Source organism: Scheffersomyces spartinae (genome assembly GCF_019049425.1).
Source record: "Scheffersomyces spartinae strain ARV_011 chromosome Unknown scaffold_3, whole genome shotgun sequence".
Lineage (NCBI taxonomy): Eukaryota > Fungi > Ascomycota > Pichiomycetes > Serinales > Debaryomycetaceae > Lizanozyma > Lizanozyma spartinae.
Genome location: NW_025065050.1, coordinates 410,620 through 434,076, shown reverse-complemented (window position 1 = coordinate 434,076; position 23,457 = coordinate 410,620). Strand labels below are relative to the sequence as shown.

Genomic DNA, 23,457 nt, shown 5'->3' with positions numbered 1-23,457 from the left:
CTTGTTAACGACATTATTTAACCATATTTTAACCAGAGACATTTTGATCTGGTAATGAATTTCTTTCCACATAAAAATCTTATCCGTTATTGAATGCACGATCTAAAACTCTATCAGGGTATCCATTTCCAAGATCACGAGAGGGATCGTCCGAACTTTGTTTTCTCCTCAGATATACCCCAGAAGGCAAAACTAATAGCCGTACGATGTGTGCGGGAAGATTGGCTGGGTGGTGAAGAGGTTATCCTTAATGATACGTCATTTGTGATCAATGTTGAGCTCAACACTTTGTTATCAAGAAATCGAGACCTTCGACCTTCAAGTTTTGTCAAAGAAAGTTCAATATTTTTAGCTAAAGTCACTCAAACGAAGAAACCTGAACCCCAAAAGAGACACCACCCAATCATCAGCATAGATGGCAATGTCCATAGGACTACATTTGCCTTTGATCCAAATGAAGTCTTTATAGCCAATTTAACCTTGACTATCACCAAATTAACGATCCAAAGATGGTGCCCTTTAATTATAGAATTTGATAATGACGCTAATTATAAGTTACTTAGCTCAAGTGACCAATCCTTGGTGGATCAATTGCAGGCATATGCTAGTAATCGAATATCACATGAACTTGAAAAGCGAATTCGAGGTCCAGGTCCCGGGAAATCCATATTGAAACGAGATTACGATGAGAAATACTATCTGGATAGTAATGAAAGTTGTTCTTTGACTTCTGAAGATACTCTTAATTGTTCACAAGAGAAATCAAGCAATAGAGTTTGGTTTGAAGACGATTTTAGTGATTATCTTGATTCAGATGCCAGTTTTGTCTTGGATGTATCTCCTCCTGGTGAGGTGATGCGTTTAGCCACTAAAAACCTGTCCCGTCCTATCACGGAACAACAGACAAAATCATTCATAACAGACATGTGTAACCTTAGACACAATGATAAAGAAAATTATATGGAGACTAACGATATTAAAAATGAACATGTTGATCAAAATAATGGTATTTCTGAAGAAGAGAGTACCAAGGTTGGTACTATTTTGAAGTCTGTTAACTACGATGATTTCTTTGAGGTACCAGAAGACAAAGAGGTTGATGTTTTGGATTCTCTGGACACTACCACTATTTTTGAAGAAGATACGCCTTTTGAATCTCTGCAATCCGTTAATTTGGTTATCCACGAGACACATCTTCGTAAAAACGCATCTACCCTGAGTTTGAAGGACTTTATGGAAGATAATGAAGCAATTGAGTATAATGGACCAATAGTAAACGACGATTCCAAGGAAAAGGATGACTATGGATATATTGCAAAGGATGAGGATTTTGCGAGGAATAGGGACTCAAGCAAGTCTGAAGTTGAAGATGTGCATGATAAAGGACTAAAATCTAAACAAAACGCTTCTCAACTCCAAGATGGGTTTATACCTAAGGAGAAAAATCAATTACAACTGGAGAATAGCACCAGCTCACTTGAGCGAAATGTGATAGCTAAACTGATAGATCCGGAACCCAGGACACCTACTTTGGCAGATGAATCGGAAAATCGCAATGGGTCAGAAGATAATTCAATTCCTGGAAGAATTGAAGGACTTGATAATGTGCCCATTCCTCCCATGCAATTGAACAATTGCGAGTCTAGTATGGGTGATGATGAGCCATTCATTCCTTCACCAGGAAAACGAATGTACTATAATAACTCACCTACCAAACCTGATCTGGCACCATCATCATCTTCATCATCAAGGGTTGCAGGGTCCATTGCATTGTTCAGCGTTGAGCACCAGAATGGCATGGATTTTGCTTTCAAATCATCCAATGTTCCATCCTTTATTAAGGAAGATAAGAAGTTCAGGTTTATAAAGGTTGGGAAAGTGCAAACATATGTTCATCTTTTTGAGGAACAAGGTCAGCAACAACCCAAACTGGCGGACACTTCACGAACAAATTCCAGAGTTAACTCGAGAGCTGGGTCTCCGAAAGTTAGTGTCACGGTAATTGATGAATAATATTATTATTGCTATCAGGGTAATTAACTTAAATATAGACAATATTAAACGGTTTGCTTGGTTTCAAACTCAGCAATATTATCAGTAAGTTTATTAAACTGTTCGTATACCTTTCTAAGTTCCTTTTTCAGTTTCCACTGCTCTTTATTATCAGATACCTTTATAGAACCTAAACACCAGGTTTCCTTCAAGTTCCGGGTAATACTTAGCAAATCTTCACATAGACGGATTATAGATAAAGCATCTGCTTCCATAGTGAGTGATTCCACTGCTAGCAATTCCTTTGACTTATCTTCTACCACGGCAAGTTCAAATATCCGTTGGAACTTGGTTAAAACTTGTTCGACATTGGTGTCTATGCGTTGTAATATGGCGATGGACTTTTGTTGCATTGAGATAAAGGGCTAATGACTATGGAGACTATTATATTAGTCGTAATATCAGAGCTCGTCGTACTATCTTATACGCTCGGCAAATCAGGCTGCTATAGTACAAATGTATGTTAACCTCTACGAAGACTTGTTGTAAGCCGTTGCTAACCGAAATATCTTTTACATCACGGCAATTGTGGTCGTGCGACACTCAATAAAATTGGTGTTAAAAAATATACAAGCTAACAAAGATTTTGCAGTCAAACAGTCTGACTCATTACACCTTCTTTCTTTACAAGTCAAAATCATATAAGAACCACTGAGGCACGCTGTTCATTTGGATTATTGTAGTGCACGACATTCTTTTACGACATTCTTATACTATATATTTATAATAGGTTACTGTTAGTGCTGTTCAGTTGACATACCCCACAAAGGAGAGCAATACTACTGACAGGACACGTACAATGAGCTGTGGAGATACTAAACCGGCATTATCCAAATCTTCCAGTTCTTCATCGGTGCAATCGACTACTGGTTTTAATAATGTTCCTGTACCCCTGCCAGATTTGGTCCAAGGTGTGCTCTACCCACTAGGACACCAACTCAAGAATCAAATTCTTCTTCATAGAGCTTTGATCAGATCGATGTTGAATCAGGATGTGACTTCCAAACAACAGAGAAGTACTCCATTGTTGATAATTGCTGGGCCATCTTCCATATCAGATGTTGAGGAAATTAAGTCCTGTGCTGAATGGATCAAATCCAAAGATTCTTTCGTTCTGCTTCGAGTTAACATGTCAGTCATAATACAGAACGATTCATATCTGAGTTTTGAAATCCTGAAAGGACTTCCTTATTGTCGGTCTTTGCTTCGAGATTTGGCACGGTTGTGTCCTATTGTGGGTGAATTAAGTGATACTCTTACACCACAGTACTTCTCGGATATTTATTCACTTGCATTGATTAGCTCAACTTATGTTGAATCCCAATTACATAGAGAATCGGTTTCTGGATGCTCCTATTCAGTTGGATTCGGTACTCAAGACTCAACACTTGCATTGGACTTGACAACTTATGAGAACAAAATTTCAGCTGCAATGGATGCTATGTACACGGCTAGTCAACCACATCTGTTCTTATCTATGACCAAAATCGGTCAAGTTGCCGTTACCAGCACACAGGGTAATAACGATACTTTCCTTCTTCTACAATTAAACGCACTTGTTTCCAAAGATGATATTTCAAAGTACATTGCCAAAGTGTACTCACATCCAAATTATCAGCATTCAAGCCCTAAGATTATGCTTGATGTAGGCAAGGTGAATAATTCCAATTATGAAGACATCAGTTCCAAATTGTTGACAATTTTGAATTCTGAAGTTAATAAAAACGTGGTCGGAGTTATGATTGATAGTGGAGATAACTATACTTCAAAAGTGATGTCGGAGAATTTAACAAATGCAGATAAATTAATTGATTTACTTGAATCCCTCTAAGTACTAATGATGAACCGGATGGCACCATAAACAAGAGTAACAATATAAAAGAGAATCTTATAAATGTTAACCAATACCCAAATTAATCTGAGAACTATTATAATGGAATTCTCTATTAGGGTATATAAAACCTGATACCCACCACTTTCCCCATAATTACCTTTCAAAGTTTCTACACCAAAACTATCCCTAATTGAACGACCCATTAATTGGTTATGAAGCTTATCAAGTCTTTCATTCACCTTTCTCATTTCAAGGGAAACAGATGTATTCAATTCACCAATAGATCTGTCACTACTACTAAGCAAACTATCCACTCGAATTGAATACTTGTCGTTTATCATATGCAACATGTCTTGGATTTGAGCCAGAAAAGTCATATACATTCGTTCTTGAGCTGGTAAATCTTGAGTAGCAATCTTGTTTGACTTTTCATGGACAATTGACATTTCATTATTAATAATCTTTGAAATCCTGGTTATAACAGAATTTGCCAAATGAGGATATACAGCGTAGTAATAATGCAATCTTATGTTTGCAACTTTTCTAATGAGAGCTAAATTCTCCATTATTGATCTTATTTGGGCTATTTCTTCCAAATCTTGAATTTTCTTTGGTTCCAGCAGTATACCAGAAATACTCTTCTCAATTGGTATGGCAACGGGTAAATTATGTGTTTCATCATCATCCAAATCTTTATTATCATCTTCGCTTGAAGTCGCTTTCAAGGAATCTTCATTGTCATCTTTAGATTTTTCAACTTCGTTTTCTTTGTCCTTTTCCACGGGCTTAAAATAAATACCATGGATATCCAAAGAAGAATTACTGCGAGAAGAGTCGACCGTTTGGGCTACTGGTAGTTCGTAGTTTATCACAACTACTGGAGGTACCTTCAAAGCAGCTGGTTCAGCATTACTACTTTCCTTGCGAGGGGAAATTTTATCATTAAGAGCTCCTTTCAGTCCTTCAGTTTCTTCATCATCGTTGTGGTCGTGGTCATTCACATTCGCTTCTTCGTCATTCATCTCCTCCACTCTTTCAATGTCACTTGTGGAATCATGAGATGACCCTATCCACATTTTTTTATTTATTTTATCTCTGAGTCTTTCTCTAACTGGAGAAGTGCTTTTGGATCTTGTTGGTTTGATGAGTTCATCCACTGAAAGCGATGATGAAGGTTGGCTCAGGTTATTCTGTTGAGCATTTTCATCCTCTAGTCCAAACAACTTATCATGCAACTTAATACGTCCTCCATCAACAGCAGCGTTACTGTTGCTTTTTTCTGGAGGGAACCAGAGCTTGCCATGAGGGTTTCTTAGTTCATTCCAATGATAAGTACGCCAAATCGGATCTCCAATAAGTTCGGTCAAATCAATCGACCAAAGCATAGCATAATTGGAATCTTTAATAGAATGCTTGCTAAAGACATTTGAAGCCAATGGAAGTTCTTTAAATGAAAGTGGTCTTAGATATTCCTTATACTTTGCCCGAACCCTTCGATTTCGGATCACTTGCAAGGGATTATAAACCCCCTCCACATGGCAATGGAGATTAATATCTTCGTTAGCATTTGCCCAATCCAAAGTTCTTTGAAGATATAAATATTTAATGGCAATCATAGATTTAACCTTCTCTGCTCTTAAGAAAGTACTTCTGGAGACCACCACAGATTGTGTGGCATTCTCTCTGTTGTTTCTTTGATCATTAAGAATACTTTCTGAAGGGTCAACGATATTATGGTCGGCCTTCATATTGGTTTTCATATCAAGAAGTAACGTTGTAAGTAACGTGGCTCTTTTCATTCGTTCTCTGTCCGTTTCCGTATCCTCGGTAGCAGAATGTCCATTACCATTCTCATTTGATTCAGCTATGGTATTCAGATTAAGACTCTCATAACCTATTTGGGTCGGCTTCTCGGCATCATCATCTTTATTTGGGTATAACGATTCAAATATCTCAACTTCACAATTCGCTTGGCTTTCACAACTGTCGTCCTGACAGTGTCTTTGAACACTGTCAATAGACGATTTATCGTCATCGTCTTCTTCCTCTTCAGCACCATCACGATCGTTTCCTACCTTACCTCTGGCTAGCTTAGCTAGTCGACCATGAGGATCAAATACATTATGTGCTACCTCAGTGAATACGTTGGGAACTGCATTCGAATGGTGATGGTTATACAGCGAGGTTCTGGTGGGTTTTCTCCCTGTAGAAAGCTTCCTTCGACTATGCTTCCGACGGGTGGGTCGTACTGAAGATAACTTTAACAATGAGAGACCATGTCGAGACTCTTCTTCCATTGCAGTGGGATGGTTCTATCTGTATATACGTCTGTATATGTATATACGTCTGTATCTGTATATATGTCTGTCTGTATCCTTTGTACCTTGTGTCTTCTTGTCTGTGCCATGTGGATGGCTTATGTATGAATCACGAGCGACTCAAAAATTGATAACGGAAAATTATACAGTACGTTAACTACTGCTACAATTAACAGACACTTTCTCTGACTGTTGTCTGATTACTGTTCGTTACTGTCTGCTCAGTCTCTCCGTGTCATCATGCCTATAGATTTCATAACTTCGACCCGCGAGTTTGAAGACTGCTTGGTCCACAACAAATACTTGGTGGCAAACTTCACCGCCACATGGTGTGGACCTTGTCAGGCCATTAAGCCCTTGGTCGACCAAATGTACGAAAACACGGCCAAATACGGTAACATAGAGGTGGTAAGAATTGACATTGATGCCCAATCAGAATTAGCCTCCCGTTATAGTGTCACCTCTATTCCAACGTTCTTGGTGTTTGAAAGTGGAGAATTGACCAAACGTCTTTCTTCCGCCAATGTCAGTGAGTTGACTCAGGCTTTTGATCAATTGGCCTTGAAAGCTACCGATGGGGTCAGAAAGGGGTCGGGTGCCAAAGCCGTGCTTATGAAAGTCGATGATGACGAGTTGAAATCTCTTGTACCTAAAGGGTATGAGATTCTAAACCCAAAGATTCTTATGAGTGAATTTGTATCATTCAATGCCTCTCCACTACTGACTGTCCAAACCAAAGACGGTGATGCTCCAAGTGCTAACCAGTTGTTTAAGCTTGAAGAGAATTCTCCAGTGTACTCCGATGCTGACTCGCAATTACTTTTCTACGTACCTTTCACAAGTGTGTGCAAGGTATATTCGGTGTTATTAAAGGTAGAGAAGGTCACTGCTGTGGAAGGTGTAGCATTGGATGAAGAAGACATCGCGGAAACTCAATTCCCAAATATCATCAACGTAATCAATGGGAGAGTTACTCTGTTCGACGAAGCAGTGTTGGATACAAAACACCATCATGAAAAGCTTGAAGGCAAACTTGTTGATGGTCAATGGTACGAATGTAAGTTAAAGTATGTGCGATTCCAGACTTGTTATGGGTTATCGATCTTCTTTGACGGTGAAGACGAAGATTACCATACAGTAGTGAAACAAGTTGTTCTTGTGGGAGTTTCTGGTGAGAGTGCTCAACCTCAATTCCTTCAGAGACTGGAAGAATAATTAAAATAAAATAATATAATATAGAATAGATTTTATATCCCTATAACTAGATGGAAACGGTTTATACATGTGCGGTTAAACATTTATCCCCTGTTATCCCCGGTTCATATGACCGTGTAATCCGCGCAAATGGCAAGCACCAACAGCAACGGCCACCAGAACCGAAAGTGGTCACAAAGCTTTGAAATTTACAATATTGTGCGCTACCACGCCGGATGAAGTAAGGACGAAATTTTGCACTTGTTTCCCTCCAACACACCTACAAACATTCAATACCTTGTACAAATAATTTCTTTTCTTTTGTATGGTAGTGGGTGAAGGCTGAATAGTAAAGCTGTCAAGCATAAGTATATATACGAGAAAGATAATCCGAACGGATAAACACAAGCAGTGGAAGCATTAGACATCAAAAATCTAGCAAGCATGGTGATGAAAAATAGTATTATTCTGCGGAGGATGGCAATGGCTCTAAGAGTCCGTCCGACTTCAGTAATGATGGTTATGAATAGAACGGCCGTCAGATACAATGCCACAAAGTCCAGCAGTGACTCCAAGAACGTGGGAGCCAATAAGACTACTGCTCCTGCTACTACTACCACTACCACTACCACTAAGACCAAAGAGATAGTAAAGGCACCTCCTAAAGAAGTGGTGCCTGTTAGTGGTGAACCCAAGAAGAGTCTTTGGGAGAAGGTCAAACACGAAGCCAATCATTATTGGAATGGTACCAAATTATTGGGGTATGAAATTAAGGTATCTACTCGGTTGTTGGTGAAAATGGTTGCGGGATATGGTCTTACTAGAAGAGAAACCAATCAATTACAACGTACTATTGTTGACGTGGTCAGATTGGTACCGTTTGCTATGTTTATCATTATTCCCTTTGCAGAATTATTGTTACCTGTGGCATTGAAGGTATTCCCCAATTTGTTACCTCTGACTTATGAATCTTCTCAAGATAAAGCTAAAAAGAGAGCTTCTTTGTCTAAGACAAGAACTTCGGTCTCTGGATACATTCGTAAGACTATGGAAGAATCCGGAGGTTTGAAATTATCCAAGAAAATCACCGAAGAAGAAAAGCAAGCATTTGTGTCCTTCTTCGATACCATTTCGCTTGGAAGGACTCCTAGTCATGAACACTTGTTGCGTGTGGCCAGACTCTTCAAGAATGATCAGGTTTTGGATAATTTGTCTAGACCTCAATTGGTGGCTATGGCAAGATACATGTCCCTTAGACCTTTTGGTACTGAGACCATCTTACGTTATCAAATCAGACATAGACTTTTGAACATCATTAGAGATGATAAATCTATTGATTATGAGGGTGTTGATTCCTTGACTATTCCTGAATTACAATTAGCTTGTCAACAAAGAGGGATCAAGACTTCAGATGTTTCTCCTGGTAGATTAAGAGATGATTTATCTACTTGGTTAGATTTAAGATTGAGACAGAAGATCCCCTCGACTTTGTTGATTTTATCTTCAACTTATACTTATGGTGATAATGATCATGGTATCCAATCATACTACGATGCTTTGTTGGCTGTATTGTCGTCTATTCCTGATGAAGTTTATAATGTATTGAAGTTGGAATTAGAAGGTGCTGATTCTAAATTCAAGTTGCAGACTTTGAAGGAACAAGAAGAGTTGATTCAGGAAGAAAACGAACGTGAGAAGGGCACTGTCAACCAAGTTAGAGATAATCTTAAATTGGATGAATTGGAAGAATCTGCTACGGGAGGAATGAAAATTGAACTTGACCCTCCAGCTGAACCAGAAGTGGTAAAGAAGAACGAAGAAACAAAGGTTTAAAGTTGCCAATTCCTTATATTTTCCTGCTATTTAGGTGCATATGCATTTGCGGTCGTCTTTCACAGTTACACACAGTGTTGTACTTACAAAGAGATTATATACTAAAAACTTATTTATTAGAATACATTTAATACGCGGTGAGTTGCTGTTTAGGGAGAATACTGCGTAATTTACAAACAGAAGATATGCATGTGTCGATACATGAATACGAGTAGAAGAATATATAATTGACACATTTCTGATTATACTCTATACTAATTTAAAATTCAATTATATATATATATGTACATATTATCTTATTCGGACTTAACACCAGTAGATCCAAACCCGTTTTCTCCTCTGGTGGTGGTTTCTTCTTCAAATTGTTCAGCAGTTAAAGTAACAACATCAGCATTAACAATCTTTTCCAATACTAATTGGGCAATTCTGTCACCCTTCTCCACAACAAAATCCTTTTTGGCGTGATTGAATAGAACAATCTTGATCTCTCCACGGTAATCAGCATCCACCACTCCAGCACCAGTTGAAATCCCGTGTTTCACAGCAAGCCCGGATCTAGGAGCAACTCTACCGTAGGTTCCGTATGGAACAATTAATGTAAGATCAGTGCCAATGATTCCTTGACCTTGAGCTGGAATAACTCCGGCTTCACTTGCATATAAATCGTATCCAGCAGCAAGAGCAGATCCCTTAGTGGGGACAGTGGCATTCTCTGACCGTAAAAACACTTTCAATGTGTCGCTTGGTTTTTGCATCTTTATCTTTTGTTCGATAGTCATAATTTTGATATTTGTTGGTGAAAAAGTGTAGTGCCTAAAGAAATACGATTGAAGCAGGAGCAGAGCAGTAGGTTTATATGTTGGAACGGATAAACGCGTCTTGATACCTTTCAATAGGAACATCAAAAAAAAAAAAAAGCTGATTATGTAAGACACACACCAGTAGTTATTGCCATCAAGGGAGCTATTATACGGCAGGCGAAGGAACAGTACTAATAGTAGGAATTTATAACGGGCTTTACGAGTTTGAGTTACATGGACGCGTCTTTATGCTGTGGCAACGAGCTAAGAAAATAGAAGCCTAATTATGTATGGAAGAATGCCTTTCGTAGATGTGGCACTATCATTCGGAAAAACTAATACATACGAGTGCATCATTTTTGATCATAAATATTATTTTAACTTTAGAGTTATACAACACTGATCAACAGTGCTAAAACAACTTGTCTTTCTCAAATGCCTCATAGAGATTGACTGTCAATGTTAAAGGAAGTCTATCTTCCAAAATCACTTGATTGTCCCTTGGCAGTAGGGAATTGTCAGTTGACATTTTGACCAAACTAGGTCCTTCAACACCTACTCTTAATGCCAGAGGTACAAGGGTAGATTGAACGTAAAGACATTGGTATGACACTAATTGGATCATAAATATCAACACATCTGTAAGGATCAAATAGGGTAACCCTAGCTGGAGAGCCATATTCCAATTAGAGCCATTCTTATCCACATTCATACTAATAGCTTCACCAATGAAACTTATGAACCACCAACTTCCATGTTCCAAATCAGTTGCATGGCCATCCAGTATCAATGGTATCATCCAATATACAACAAAGATCACATGATACAATATGGTAAATATCAGTTTCCAGTAGATTGCCTGTATTATCCTTTTCCGTACCATATTAAATAAAACTTGTCGATTGAAATTTGGCCCTGTTAACTCTTGACTACTGGGATCTTGTAGTACTCTCTCCACTACGTCAACCCCATACTTTATAAAGTTAGGTCGTAGTATGTTCTGCACTGCTAAATGAAGCATCACAGGAGTCATGCATGCCAAGTGACAGTACTTTATCAGTTGATAGTATACTAATATATAAGATAGGGACCCCAATTGTTGGATGATTTCTGTCTGGGATCTTGCATTGGACTTTGTAGATTCTCCTATGACGAAATTGGTTTCTTGTTCTAAATCAAGTGCATGTGACGCCGTATGGAGTTCTTGTTCGGATGTAGCCGGAAGCGGACATTCAGGGAATGATCCGGGCATCCTATACGGTTCTGTCACAAGAGGCATGGCTATCAACTACAATGCCTAAGTTATATCTTAGAAAGCGGAACACTAGATCTGCTCTTGATCAAATAAAAATCGAGGGTCGTGTGGTACTCAAGTTTTGATACTAGACGACATTATGTTCATTCAACATACAATAATAATTATTATGACAAAACCCAGTAGGTTAATGCATATTGGTAGACAAAATGCTACACAGTAAGCATAAATAAAATTCAACGACAACAAATGTCGTTTGCTATATAGATATTCAATTCAACAATAATAATAATAATATTAATATTAACAATGCAGAGGCTTCAAATCCATTCTAAAATGGCAAAAAATAGTGTGTCATAATAAATGCTCGCTTTATTATAACAATCAATTTTCTAGCCATTGCCTCTATTAAGCAAGCAAACAAGCTAACTGATGGCCTAGACCCATGTGACCGATTTTCAAATGTATTCTTAATGATAATTAAAATTAAGCAAACAAAGCACCAATGTCAGCAGGCATTTCTTCAATTTGAGTGGAGTAGAATCTTTCAATTTCTCTCATCATACCAACATCCAAGTCAGTGACAAAGTTGATGGCAACACCCTTTCTACCGAAACGACCACCTCTACCGATTCTGTGGATATAGTTTTCCTTGTTGGAAGGTAAATCGTAGTTAATGACCAAAGAAACTTGTTGGACATCGATACCTCTAGCTAACAAATCAGTGGAGATCAAGATTCTTGAAGAACCAGATCTGAATTCATTCATGATGGTATCTCTTTCAGATTGAGGCAATTCGGAGTGGATAGCAGAAACAGTAAAGTTTTCTTCCTTCAATTTACTGGTTAACATTTCAACCTTAGCTCTGGTGTTACAGAAAATGACAGCTTGGGTAACAGAAATGGAATCGTACAAATCACACAAACAGTCAAACTTGTATTCTTCCTTTTCAACGTTGATGTAAAATTGTTTAATACCTTCCAAGGTTAATTGTTCCTTTTTAACCAAGATTCTGACAGGGTCATTCATAAACTTGGTGGTAACATCCAAAACATCTGGAGGCATGGTGGCAGAAAGCAAAACAACTTGGGAAGTTTCAGGGAGTAAACGGAAAATGTTGTAAATTTGTTCCTTGAAACCAGAACTCAACATTTCATCAGCTTCATCCAAAATGAACATCTTGACGGATTCGGTCTTGAAGATACCTCTTTCGATAAGATCGAAAACTCTACCTGGGGTACCAACAACAATTTGGGTACCAGCTTTAAAGGCAGCAATATCATCAGAAACAGAAGTACCACCAATACAAGCATGGACAGTGACATTCAAGTACAAACCAATGTGAGTGATGACACTTTGGATTTGCAAAGCCAATTCTCTGGTAGGAGCCAAGATCAAAGCTTGGGTTTGCTTGAGGTTTTCATCGATTCTTTGCAAAGCAGAAATGGTGAAAGTAGCAGTCTTACCAGTACCAGATTGAGCTTGAGCCAAAACATCTCTACCTTGGGTGATTGGCATGATGGCTCTCTGTTGAATGGCAGAAGGGTTTTCGTAACCGTAACCGAAAATACCTCTGACAATGCTTGGCTTCAAGTTCAAATCATCAAATGAGTAGACAATGTTGTCGTAGTTGGATTCAATTAATCCAGCATCGATTTCAGTAATACCTTCGGAAGCCATGATGGACAAGTGGGGTTCTTTCTTTTATTCTATGTTAACGTGGGGGTGGGGGTGCTTGTTAATGCAACCGAAATGACGTTATTTAAAAGTAAGCAACTTAAATTTAAAGAAAAGAATTTACAGGGAAGAGATGTTTTTTTTATAAATTTTCCACCCGCATTGTTTTTGTTACCTTTCCAAACCCTTTTTGAGATCACCATAGAGTGGAAAATTAACGAGAGGGAAAATTTTTTTGCCTACGGTTTTTTGGTGGCGGGTAACGGGGGTTGTGTGCAGATGAGATGATGTCTCGCGCTACCATTAATGTATTATTGTGGTCTTATGTAAGCAAGCAGTTACAGTGTGTGAAGTAATATGTTAGTTATAATTCGGTAATGTAATGGTCAGTGAATAGAATTGAATAGAATGAACGATATAAATGTTGAAAAAGAAATAAAGCTGGGGAGAAAGCATTGGCTTGATGATACCTGTAATATCATCATTTAGTTGAAAGATCTTTCGGCCTTATATTTCCGATGTTCCCATGGGAAGATCTTAGGAATAGGAGGTTGTTCTTCTTCTTCTTCTGCTTCTTGATGATTATTCTCCTCAAGATCAGAGGCAGTTGGGGTTTGGTTCTCATGGTATATTTCATCAAATCCACTGTCATCTTCAAAAACACCGGTTTTATTTAACTTTTCAGTTAAATTGACCATTTCATCATTCAATTCAGCTGGACCTTTTGGTTCGGAAGGTTCAGTTGATTCTTCAACTTCAACTTTGGAAACTGGCTTCAAAATATGGCTAGGATTATAGTCAAATTCATTATAGAAAACTCGCTCTGCTGGTTTGGAATCAGCATGAGACCACCAACTTCCACTTCCAGGACTTTCTTTGGCGATTTCTGCATTATTCACTGATGCTGAATCATCTCTATGTAAAGCCACTTCATCAGAAGCATCCCATGCATTAACAAACTGTTTGATTTGAGAAAAATCTGTGGTTTGCAGAACTTGATCCTCAGAAGTTTTTGTTGATGCTTTATCACAAGTGATAGTAACTGCTCCAGGTGGAGCCTCCTTTGTAGCATCCCAAGCAGCATCTCTTGACCGTGGTAAATCTGGAATATGTTGGTAATTATCTGGATTTAAGACATCGTAAGGATCAATACGAACATCTTTAATTTCAGCTACTACCGGACCAGATGATGAAACACCACCTTCTTCTTGATCCAATTCAACTCCTTCAACTTCTGCTGCAGCTTTTGCTACTTCATTAATAACTTCAACAATGGAACGATGGCCAAATTCATCAAACCATAAGTTCCACCAATCTTGGTATAACCCTTCAGTAGTACAGTTGACTTTCCATGGTTTGTATGGACCAATGAAATGTACCAATTTGACTTTATCGGTGACATTTATATATTCAAATGCAGTTTTAGCATAATTCCCTTTAGTTTGGGAAGTAGATTCAGCCAATTGATCCTTAGAAGGTTTTTTAAATTTGGGACTAATCAATTTATCCTTTGTAGGAACAAATGGCTTTTCAAGATCTCCTCCAATGGTTTCATCACCAGTGAAATATTTATAAGCTGGTAAATATTCGTACTGGGTTGATGGAGTGACATTATAAAGAAATGGGATTCTAATCCAATTAGCCAATTGAGTAGTTGTAGATTGAACAGTTGAAGTTTTATCTACCAGCAGTTCAATAAGAGCTTTGATCCAATCATTTTCGTTATTAAAATATTGATTCAATAAGCCTTGATCAGCACCATCAAATGAAGCATCAGGTAATTTACTTGCAGCCACCAAATTCTCGTAATCAACGGTATTTGGTTTCAAGGCAAACACTCCGGAGTTAAAGATATCCGGATACCCAGAATCCGGAGCAGCCATGATCTTCCCCGTGGGGAAATCAAGTTTCAACAAGTTAAGAATGGTTCCTTGATCAATTGGATCCTTAGGAATGGTAGGCAACGTGTCACAATCTAAATAAAGGATTCTATCATGATGAAGTAAGTTCCATAATTCGATCTTTGTATAAGTCTTATCCAATTCTGGTCTTCCCAAATCATTGTGCAATTTATCTTTCAATTCCGACTTTGTAGGAGCCACATCAATCAATTCTGAATAGTAACGGCTTAACAACAGTATTTGATAATCATTGAATTGAGATTTATCAATGAGAATCCCTGTGGTGGCCTCGATAGGGTCGATTTCAAGAAGTTTCTTGAGCACTATTCCCAAGACCAATGCACCAGGTAAGTAATTGGGATGGTATAAAAGTGTAAACACAGCGTTGGTCATAACTAAAGGGAAACTGTAATGAGTATAAACAATGCAACCAATTGACTAACAACACTGAGACACAATAGTACAACACACAAATTAAATAGTATAGTAGTAGTAGATGGATGTATATCCCTTATATAAATGTGTCCACGCCTTCTAATTGCACCACAAAGAATAAGATGGTACTAAGTATTGGATCTTATCGGTAGCAATGTGCTTACCAAGAAAGTGTATATAGGGTGTGGTAATAAATGCTAAAGCCTTGATGTAGTCAAAGTCCTATACGGAATAATGTAAACAAGTATATACACAGACTACACAGATGGCTGTTGGTTGGTGGGTCAATTGGTAAAGACAAAGTAGATGATAGAATTTTATAACTGCCTTATATTATGCTGAGTACGGCAGAAACTTGTCCGTATAAGTGCTGGAGAATAGATGTGGGGTTAACAGGGTATAACGTGGGGTAGTCGCATCATCCGATATCCAATTGGGTGAGTAGGTTTGTATGCGATTAAACCGAGTTGGGAGCCAGAACAAGCACTGTATGAAGGAGATGTGTAAGACAATAGAATCATATAAGAGGAAAAGCAAGTACCAGTAGGCTATACTATGTGTGATGTAGTAACAATGGTTGATACAAGAGCATAACCGGGACTACTTCTATATAATGTAATTCAATGTAAAGTTGATATAACTATATTTATAAGTTGTTGATATAATGCAGGGTCTTTGGTATAGTATAAAGCATCTCCCATATTCCTACACCTTTTTTACTCATTTCAGACAAAACAGTGGCGACGACATTTATGATAGTGCACTGTAATAGGCACTTGTCTGCAAATAGTACCCTGCCAGCATACATTTAGTACTGTAACCACAGCTCTACTACTTTAGTGCAAATATGTTCACCAGTACTAAGCTATGCTGCACTCGCACTTAGTCGCATTTCACTCTACATTATACTTATACCTAGATTATTTTATTAAATATACAGTGTACATAAGCGCAAGACCATACTCTTTAACGGGAGTAAGACCAGACGTTCTTCAACAAACCATCTTGTTGAGCCAATCTGTTCAAAGAGTCGTCAGCTTCACCTCTGGCTCTGACATAACCGGACAAAGCGTAGGTGGTGTTGGAACCTTGGATAGCTCTACCGTTTTCGTCAACGTTAGCAACGTTGATTTGAACAGAAGCATGGTCCTTAGCCTTGATGATTCTGTTGGTGGCAGAACACTTTCTTGGGACGTACAATTCCACCTAAAAAAATGTTAGTATTCAAATCGTTTCGTCATGGATTCAGGAATGAATAATGATGTTTCATGGGTTTGAAGGACTTTGAGTACAAGGTACGTATACATCGAGTAGTTTCAAAATAGCATCTTGGAGACTTGAATGGGTGCTTCTTCAAGATCATTATATTGATTCTCTTACTTTACTCTTCTATTCGACTATCATTCTTCGTTTTTGACTTTCTTCATAGTGCATTGATTTTCATCGATTTATATTGGAACATTTCACGGGTTCTCTGCTTTAGTCATTCCTTGTATTGGTGTTCTCATTGGTACATACTAATTGACCCTTATCGTTTTCCATTTTTGCTGATGATATGTAATAAAGTATATGGAGCTTTCAACTGTTGCTATCAAAGAATCTTTTTCAGTAAATATCTCTTCACTATTCCTGCCAACTGGGAGTATGGAAAATTTTCGTTAACCATCAAAAACAGTACTATACGCAGGAAGTGTCATGGTTTTGTGTAACACCTTGGCTCTTTATTTCTCACAGTCACCTTGAAGGCATTAGGGTTTTTGAAACTTCTGCACGTGATTTCAACTAGGGTACAAATACGGGAACTATATATACATGGATATTGAATGGCTGCAATATATTAAATGTAATAACTAACTCTATTAAACTTATACAGCTCTCTTCAACACAGCAACACTCTCAATGTGATGTGTCTGAGGGAAGAAATCAAACCCCTTTATGCTTTCAACTTGGTACTGAGATCCATTGGTGGTGTTGTTAATGAACCATTCAACATCCCTAGCTTGTGAATGAACATTACAACTAATGTACACAATCTTTACTGGATTGAATGCAGCCAATTGGTTCAAGAAAACTTCATCACATCCCTTTCTAGGCGGATCCAAGATCACTGCAGTTTGAGAAGCAGGAATATCAATGTCCTCAAAGATCTTCTCCGCTTTACCCACTATAAACTTACAATTGGGGATTTTGTTGGAGGCAGCATTCCGTTCAGCAAACTTGACTGAATCTGCAGACACTTCAACACCAATAACCCGAGAAACGTTCTTGGAACAAGTGATGGAAAATAATCCGGATCCACAGTATGCGTCAACCAAGTAGGTTTCCAAACCTGAGTTAAGACCATCCAATGAAAGGTTCTCTTTAACATAGTTGGTAACAAGTGGTAATATGGAATTATTATTCTGGAAGAATTCCCCTGCGCTAAACTCAAAGGTGTACCCGTTGACATATTCTTTGACGATTTGTCTGGATTCAGTCACACATGTTTTAAGCAATTTGTCACCATTATCTACTTCAATTTCAACCAGACTGACATTTCCATCAGCATTTTTGGATCCAATTATTTCTGGTTTATCGTTGTCGTTGTCATCAGACAAAACGTGAGTGTCTTCGCGAAGGAGAATAGTGGCTCCATTCTTATACTTTTTCCATTCTTCTTTGAACCGACTTCTCTCGTTCTTCATTCCTATGTTAATGATTTGAGTTCCAATATTGCACTCTTCGATATCCAAAATGGAATAGGAGCCTCCATCGGTTTTACGCCAGGTGGGTCTTCCCTTGGCTCCAAACCCAAGAGCTGGAACGAAATCTGCCTCTATTTCTTTATTCTTATTGGGCACGTTGAAATGGGGAGTAAGTTTGGTTCTGTAACCCAACTCCAATGGAGACCCTTGAGTCTTGTCAACTTCTGGTAACTTGTCTTGTTGCTTCAATTGAGACGCAAAATAATTATAAGCATTTATAATGGTTTGTCTTTTCAACTCAAGTTGTTCCAGGTATGCAACTGCCTGATACTGACATCCAGAACAAGAACCAAAGTAACGACACGAAATTCGAGAATCATCTCGAATATTGGAAGGTTTTTCTATGCTAATTAGATCAGACTCAACATAAGTTGGATGTGATTTGAATACTTTGATGGTAACAACATCCCCTGGTAATCCAAATGGAACCACTACCACTTGCTTGCCCTCTATGTTTGTGGGATGACCAATGAGTGCTAACCCATCTCCATTACTACTAAGCTGTAAGATGGGAACATTTGTAACTGTACGGTGGTATATTTGGGCCACAGATTCGTCATTTAGAATCAGCTTCAAGTCATTTTCAGTCTGTGCTGATGTGAGATCGTGTTCCTTGAGGAGATTGGCTATTTCATATTGAAGTACACCAAGTGGTGCTGTGGGATCAATTGGCTTTGATTTATACTTTTTATTCTTCAGCTTTCTATTTTGGTGTTGCTTCTTTTGGACGACATTGACAGTTGTCGTTGCGTCTTCAACAGTGCGCTTCTTTCCCTCTTCCTCAGTCATATCTTCTGTTACTGTCTCTGTCTGAGTTGAGTCACGCTCCTGTTGGTCTCGATGAGATGGCTTACTGTATGTCTGAAAATTTCTGATTATCAACAGTTCACTTGTGGTTGGTCCGACACGACGACTAGATAAAGAATCCGTGTCTGCTGCAACTCCGAATAATTGAGATTTCCCCCACATCGTTTGGGTGCAAAGTGGGGGACACACTAATGTCAAATAGGAAACACAATAATACATTATTACACTATAAAAGAAGACAATATACAAAAAGAAGGTTGAACATGACAAGATAGCTGTTGGCATGGTTGCGTGTCAAACTAGCATTGGAATTGCCCTATTCACCAGACAGACAGTTGATAAATAAGAATATAGGCTTGAGGTTACTGAAACTTGTCGGGGATATTGCCAGTTAACCACATTAATGATTTGCGTTTATTACCTCCATCATATCGAGCATCTTCCAATTCCTTTATTACTTCAGCCTCGGTATAACCTTTATCTTTACCTTTCAAAATGGCATCATAAATCTTCTTCCGTCTCAAATAAGTCCGCAGTTGAGTTTCGTCTCTCCATTTCGCTCCAAACTTTTCCTCCAATGCTCTTAACGGTGGTTTGTCGTTAACTCCGTATTCATATTCTTTCCAAATATGTTCGATCAGTTTAAGAGACTTTTCAAGTTTATATTTAGGAACTTCACTCAAATCTTTGCGAGAGACTTTTCTTCTTTTAGATGGGTGGTCCTTATCTCCATTAACTCCACCGTTAACTCCCCCGCCAGGGGTTCCATTCCCGGTATAGAAAGCTGACAGTGTGCCTGGTGCAGGTCCTCCACCAGCTCCTCCAGTTACAGGGCTCTGTGAAGTGGCTCCAGTCCCACTAAGAATACCAGAAGTTATCTGATAACTACCTCCACTTGAACCTAAGGGATCCAGTTGCAGTTGAGCCAGACGCAGAGCTGCTTGTGGAGGAGGTAGTCTTCTATGATGATCTAATTGGCTGGGCAGAAGCAAAGCAGGAAGGGAAGGTGACAATTGAAGATTATTACTTTGTTGTAGATTCTTTCCTGATTGGTTGCCACTGGGGTCACTGGAATTATTGTTGTTGTTGTTTCTCTTATCCTTACCCTTTCGCCTTTTCACCAATTCTCCGTCCTTATCTCCGCCGCCAGCTACTGAAGCATTTCCGGCCCCCACAACAGCAGTGCCACTCCCCCCACCACCAGCACCTGAACCCCCATAGGGTAATCTTGCGTTATTGGAAGCTCTGCTGAAGTTGTTGTTGGTATTGGTATTGTTGTTTCTACTGATAAAGTCATACGAAGGATCAGTCATGACATTAATAGCCATTGATTTCCCTCTGTTATCTTGATCTGTGGATGTCGTCACAACATTCCCATCATCTGCACCGGTGACCCCCTTCCCATTGTTGCCACTATTGGCAGCAGTCACAGCTTGGGGTCCATCTCCGGATGAATACTGAGTGAACTCACGCGCAAAGGTCAGCATTGATCTGACAAACCGTTCCATCAATTCTCTGTCGGACGCAGAAGCGTAATTGGGCCCCGGGTTAGCCATTAGAGTCTCGTGTTGATGTTGCTGGAACGTTCTAAGCTCTCCAAGTGTCTGATAAACTTCATCCATTCTTTGGGAGAGATCACTGAGCTTTTGGTATGTGAAATGGGAAAAAGAATTGAACTGTTTCTGGAGAGTGGCCATTTGCGTATACACTTCGCTTATAGACTGTCCACTGGTACTATAATATACCAGAGGGTTTGTCTGACTGTTGTTGTAGGTGTTATCCATAATGTGTCGGAGGTTGTCGTATGGAATCAGACAGTAACAGGACTCAACTCAATTGCTTCTAAATAGTCTTATATCTGGTCGGTTGTGTCGTGTCTGGTGATCGTATACAACTTGATGGAATAGACTTGGAGATGAGCCAATACTAATATAACACTTAAATTGGACTTGTCTAATTTTTACTTTCAGACCGACAGATTATTATTATTATTGTTGTTGTTGTTTTGATTACTTGCATTTTTCCCACTTTGATGACTGTCTGACTTTTTCTGTCCACCCCCTGTGTCGCGTCCCTTAATTTTCAATGTCGCGCGACATTTTTGTTAGTTTTTCCTTATAAAAGGGACAAATGCTCGGAAGATGTCGGCAGGTTCACTACAGTCGGAGAACAACCTCCGCATGAAAGGCTGCAAATTAGACTTTTCCTGTATTCAATTTGATGATTCGCAGACAGACTAACTGTACTTTGAATCACTTAATGAAAATAGCAGACTTAATGGGGTTTGTCTTGTGTCTGGATACTTGCTAGTAGCAGTAAAACGGAGACTATTTCTGTCATTATTTCTGTCATTCGTATACTACATGTTGTGATTAAAAGCAGTCAGTCTGTGAGTTGGCCCGTTCCTTCAATCTGTTAGTCAATCGTTCTACTAGTGTCGGCAAAAATGTGTACTCACCAATTTCACTCTTGTAGTTACAGACTGGGAGTTCACTGACATCAGTACTCTTTCAGACACTGTCTGCTGTGAATTGACATTATAATATTATACTAACATGCTAAACCTAGCGACTGGGTAGCATAAAAGAACCCCCAAAAGGTACAAGTTGCTACTCCCGCATAAATGATTAACCGGCCAACAGTTTCCACATCGTACCTCGGCTTAAACACACTGTTAGTTGGAGGTCCCATATCTATGGCTGAATCAGGTTCTTCCGGGTGCTTATTCTTATAGTCTAGCATCTCGTAATAATCTATGTCGTTAACCGGACCAACGGAATCTATGCTGTTTTGTGTAGATGTTACCAGTTTAATTAATCCGTTGATGTCCCCCACTTGCTGCACGTCAATATTTGATATTGATTGAGATCTAATCCGACTTAAAGATTCCTTTGTGAATGCAGTAGATTTGAAACTCCGACGAGGTACATAAACACCCACAAACTTATAAATAGGTGGTAATAAAGTAAACACAATGGGTTTTGCAATAGCTTTCCAGGTTACAATTAATGTCACTCCAACAATAACTCTAGCAATTGTCTTAAGCGATCCCAATTCGTTGTAGTCGTAATTAATTCTCATAGGGTCTTCAAAATTGTTAGTCCGTCCAACAACGCCCGTAATACATGCAACCCAATGCGAAAGGTCTAGACCGATTAAAACTCCCACGAAGGCTACTGTATCATCAAAACACGGACAATCATCAACTGGTTCAAAATGAGTGTGAATAAGAAGTAAGTTTCCTCCAATGATAAAGATAGGGGTCAGTACGAGCCCCCACCAGGAAGAGTCCTGTGGAACAAGAAGCCATTGATCAAACTTTTGACCAACGAGAAAGCGGAACAAAAATAGTCCGACGCCGATAGCAGTTCCGGCAAACACATCTATAAATCCGTGCATACCGCAATAAAGTCTACCAAAAATCAACGAAACATAGTATAAGATTAAGAACGCAAGAGTGCAAACTAACACCGAAGAGGTAAGTTGTTCCTTCACCTCTAAAAGTCGCCATAAACAAATCAATGTAACAGCCGTAGCATTGGCTGAATGACTGGAGGGAAATCCGTACTCTTGGGCAGTGTATTCACTCATGGTGATCCGATGTAAGGGCGGAGACCGAGGTCTTGGTAGACACATACAATCCTTTAAATTACCCAGAACATAGATACCTAATCCCAACACATACACCAAGTCTCTTGGAATCTTAGATGATCCGAACCACTCAAACATCGGAAGACAAAGTACATAAAATGTATGAGAAGCCAAGTTAGCAGACCATGCAAAGTAATAATCTAGCCATGGAGTACGAACCTTCTTTTGCATGGAAGCAAGCACTTCTGTTTCCCAACGAACGATAGGAAGAAACTTTTGCCTAAGGTTGAACCTCCATGGTGGAAGGTTTTTCCGATAATGTTCTTCAGATTTGTTCCCTGCGTCATGCACCCCAGTTTGATCCTTAACACCATGATTTTCCTTGGGTTCTGCTTCTGGTTTGCCTTCTCTCTCTTTGTATTCACCACGTCTTTTGGTGAGCACTGACATTGTCACTCTATGCTATATGTTCTATATAACTCTCTGTGGACGCTCTGATGACATCAAGTTCAATTGCGTAAACTCCAACTTGGTGTTTACCGTGATTGAATTGAGTATTTATCTATGAATAGCTGTGAATAAAAACAAGACTTCAGATCGCGCGGCAGAGCACACTACTTTTCTCCCAAGGCTTACCTGGTACAGGTAGCGGAGGTTGACAGATAACATCTTCAAAGTCTATAGTGAACTACCAGTTGTAGTGCATGTTATTTTATGGCGTAGTGAATAGAAGTACTTCATTATGTAAGAAATGAAAGTGGTTCATTGTGTAAGGGTTATCAAGATTATGTCTATTAATTCTTTAGGTGCTGTGATTTTGTTTACATTGGTCTACGCGTACAATTCTACTGGCTTAAGGTTTTCATATTCTTACCATGTTAAAGTATTCTTTAATGCAATGTGGCCATTACTTGTTCAACTGCTATCTGCATCTCTCGCATAATTGTATAGTTACGGATTATATATACGAAAAATTTATCCGAGCTGACCATCTTTCTCTGTATCGAATTGATAGG

At 38.9% G+C, this 23,457-nt stretch overlaps 13 protein-coding genes across 13 annotated transcripts; 4 read left to right on the top strand and 9 right to left on the bottom strand.

Annotated features, from left to right (window-relative positions):
* Window positions 1-250: 250 nt before the first annotated feature.
* CTA9 (Cta9p) lies at window positions 251-2,013 on the top strand (the record flags this gene model as incomplete). The annotated part of the gene is made up of 2 exons (XM_043194068.1): window positions 251-257; window positions 359-2,013. 2 exons carry the CDS (start codon window positions 251-253, stop codon window positions 2,011-2,013), a joined length of 1,662 nt encoding a protein of 553 aa, XP_043051120.1.
* Window positions 2,014-2,057: 44 nt separating this feature from the next.
* MED22 (Med22p) lies at window positions 2,058-2,405 on the bottom strand (the record flags this gene model as incomplete). Its single annotated transcript, XM_043194067.1, has 1 exon — window positions 2,058-2,405. One exon carries the CDS (start codon window positions 2,403-2,405, stop codon window positions 2,058-2,060), a length of 348 nt encoding a protein of 115 aa, XP_043051119.1.
* Window positions 2,406-2,851: 446 nt separating this feature from the next.
* KQ657_003340 (uncharacterized protein) lies at window positions 2,852-3,883 on the top strand (the record flags this gene model as incomplete). The annotated part of the gene is made up of 1 exon (XM_043194066.1): window positions 2,852-3,883. The coding sequence occupies one exon, from the start codon at window positions 2,852-2,854 to the stop codon at window positions 3,881-3,883; it is 1,032 nt and encodes a 343-aa protein (XP_043051118.1).
* A 66-nt stretch (window positions 3,884-3,949) lies between these two features.
* On the bottom strand, window positions 3,950-6,293 carry KQ657_003339 (uncharacterized protein; the record flags this gene model as incomplete). Its single annotated transcript, XM_043194065.1, has 3 exons — window positions 3,950-3,970; window positions 4,015-6,018; window positions 6,270-6,293. 3 exons carry the CDS (start codon window positions 6,291-6,293, stop codon window positions 3,950-3,952), a joined length of 2,049 nt encoding a protein of 682 aa, XP_043051117.1.
* Window positions 6,294-6,444: 151 nt separating this feature from the next.
* On the top strand, window positions 6,445-7,419 carry KQ657_003338 (uncharacterized protein; the record flags this gene model as incomplete). The annotated part of the gene is made up of 1 exon (XM_043194064.1): window positions 6,445-7,419. One exon carries the CDS (start codon window positions 6,445-6,447, stop codon window positions 7,417-7,419), a length of 975 nt encoding a protein of 324 aa, XP_043051116.1.
* Window positions 7,420-7,911: 492 nt separating this feature from the next.
* Window positions 7,912-9,231, top strand: MRS7 (Mrs7p; the record flags this gene model as incomplete). Its single annotated transcript, XM_043194063.1, has 1 exon — window positions 7,912-9,231. One exon carries the CDS (start codon window positions 7,912-7,914, stop codon window positions 9,229-9,231), a length of 1,320 nt encoding a protein of 439 aa, XP_043051115.1.
* A 1,212-nt stretch (window positions 9,232-10,443) lies between these two features.
* Window positions 10,444-11,283, bottom strand: KQ657_003336 (uncharacterized protein; the record flags this gene model as incomplete). Its single annotated transcript, XM_043194062.1, has 1 exon — window positions 10,444-11,283. The coding sequence occupies one exon, from the start codon at window positions 11,281-11,283 to the stop codon at window positions 10,444-10,446; it is 840 nt and encodes a 279-aa protein (XP_043051114.1).
* A 489-nt stretch (window positions 11,284-11,772) lies between these two features.
* TIF (translation initiation factor eIF4A) lies at window positions 11,773-12,966 on the bottom strand (the record flags this gene model as incomplete). The annotated part of the gene is made up of 1 exon (XM_043194061.1): window positions 11,773-12,966. One exon carries the CDS (start codon window positions 12,964-12,966, stop codon window positions 11,773-11,775), a length of 1,194 nt encoding a protein of 397 aa, XP_043051113.1.
* Window positions 12,967-13,448: 482 nt separating this feature from the next.
* Window positions 13,449-15,257, bottom strand: KQ657_003334 (glycogenin glucosyltransferase; the record flags this gene model as incomplete). The annotated part of the gene is made up of 1 exon (XM_043194060.1): window positions 13,449-15,257. One exon carries the CDS (start codon window positions 15,255-15,257, stop codon window positions 13,449-13,451), a length of 1,809 nt encoding a protein of 602 aa, XP_043051112.1.
* Window positions 15,258-16,265: 1,008 nt separating this feature from the next.
* On the bottom strand, window positions 16,266-16,841 carry RPS21B (40S ribosomal protein eS21; the record flags this gene model as incomplete). The annotated part of the gene is made up of 2 exons (XM_043194059.1): window positions 16,266-16,505; window positions 16,818-16,841. The coding sequence occupies 2 exons, from the start codon at window positions 16,839-16,841 to the stop codon at window positions 16,266-16,268; spliced, it is 264 nt and encodes an 87-aa protein (XP_043051111.1).
* Window positions 16,842-17,164: 323 nt separating this feature from the next.
* On the bottom strand, window positions 17,165-18,832 carry TRM2 (Trm2p; the record flags this gene model as incomplete). Its single annotated transcript, XM_043194058.1, has 1 exon — window positions 17,165-18,832. The coding sequence occupies one exon, from the start codon at window positions 18,830-18,832 to the stop codon at window positions 17,165-17,167; it is 1,668 nt and encodes a 555-aa protein (XP_043051110.1).
* A 380-nt stretch (window positions 18,833-19,212) lies between these two features.
* Window positions 19,213-20,472, bottom strand: HOT1 (uncharacterized protein; the record flags this gene model as incomplete). The annotated part of the gene is made up of 1 exon (XM_043194057.1): window positions 19,213-20,472. The coding sequence occupies one exon, from the start codon at window positions 20,470-20,472 to the stop codon at window positions 19,213-19,215; it is 1,260 nt and encodes a 419-aa protein (XP_043051109.1).
* Window positions 20,473-21,400: 928 nt separating this feature from the next.
* Window positions 21,401-22,891, bottom strand: KQ657_003330 (sphinganine kinase; the record flags this gene model as incomplete). The annotated part of the gene is made up of 1 exon (XM_043194056.1): window positions 21,401-22,891. One exon carries the CDS (start codon window positions 22,889-22,891, stop codon window positions 21,401-21,403), a length of 1,491 nt encoding a protein of 496 aa, XP_043051108.1.
* Between the last annotated feature and the right edge of the window lie 566 nt (window positions 22,892-23,457).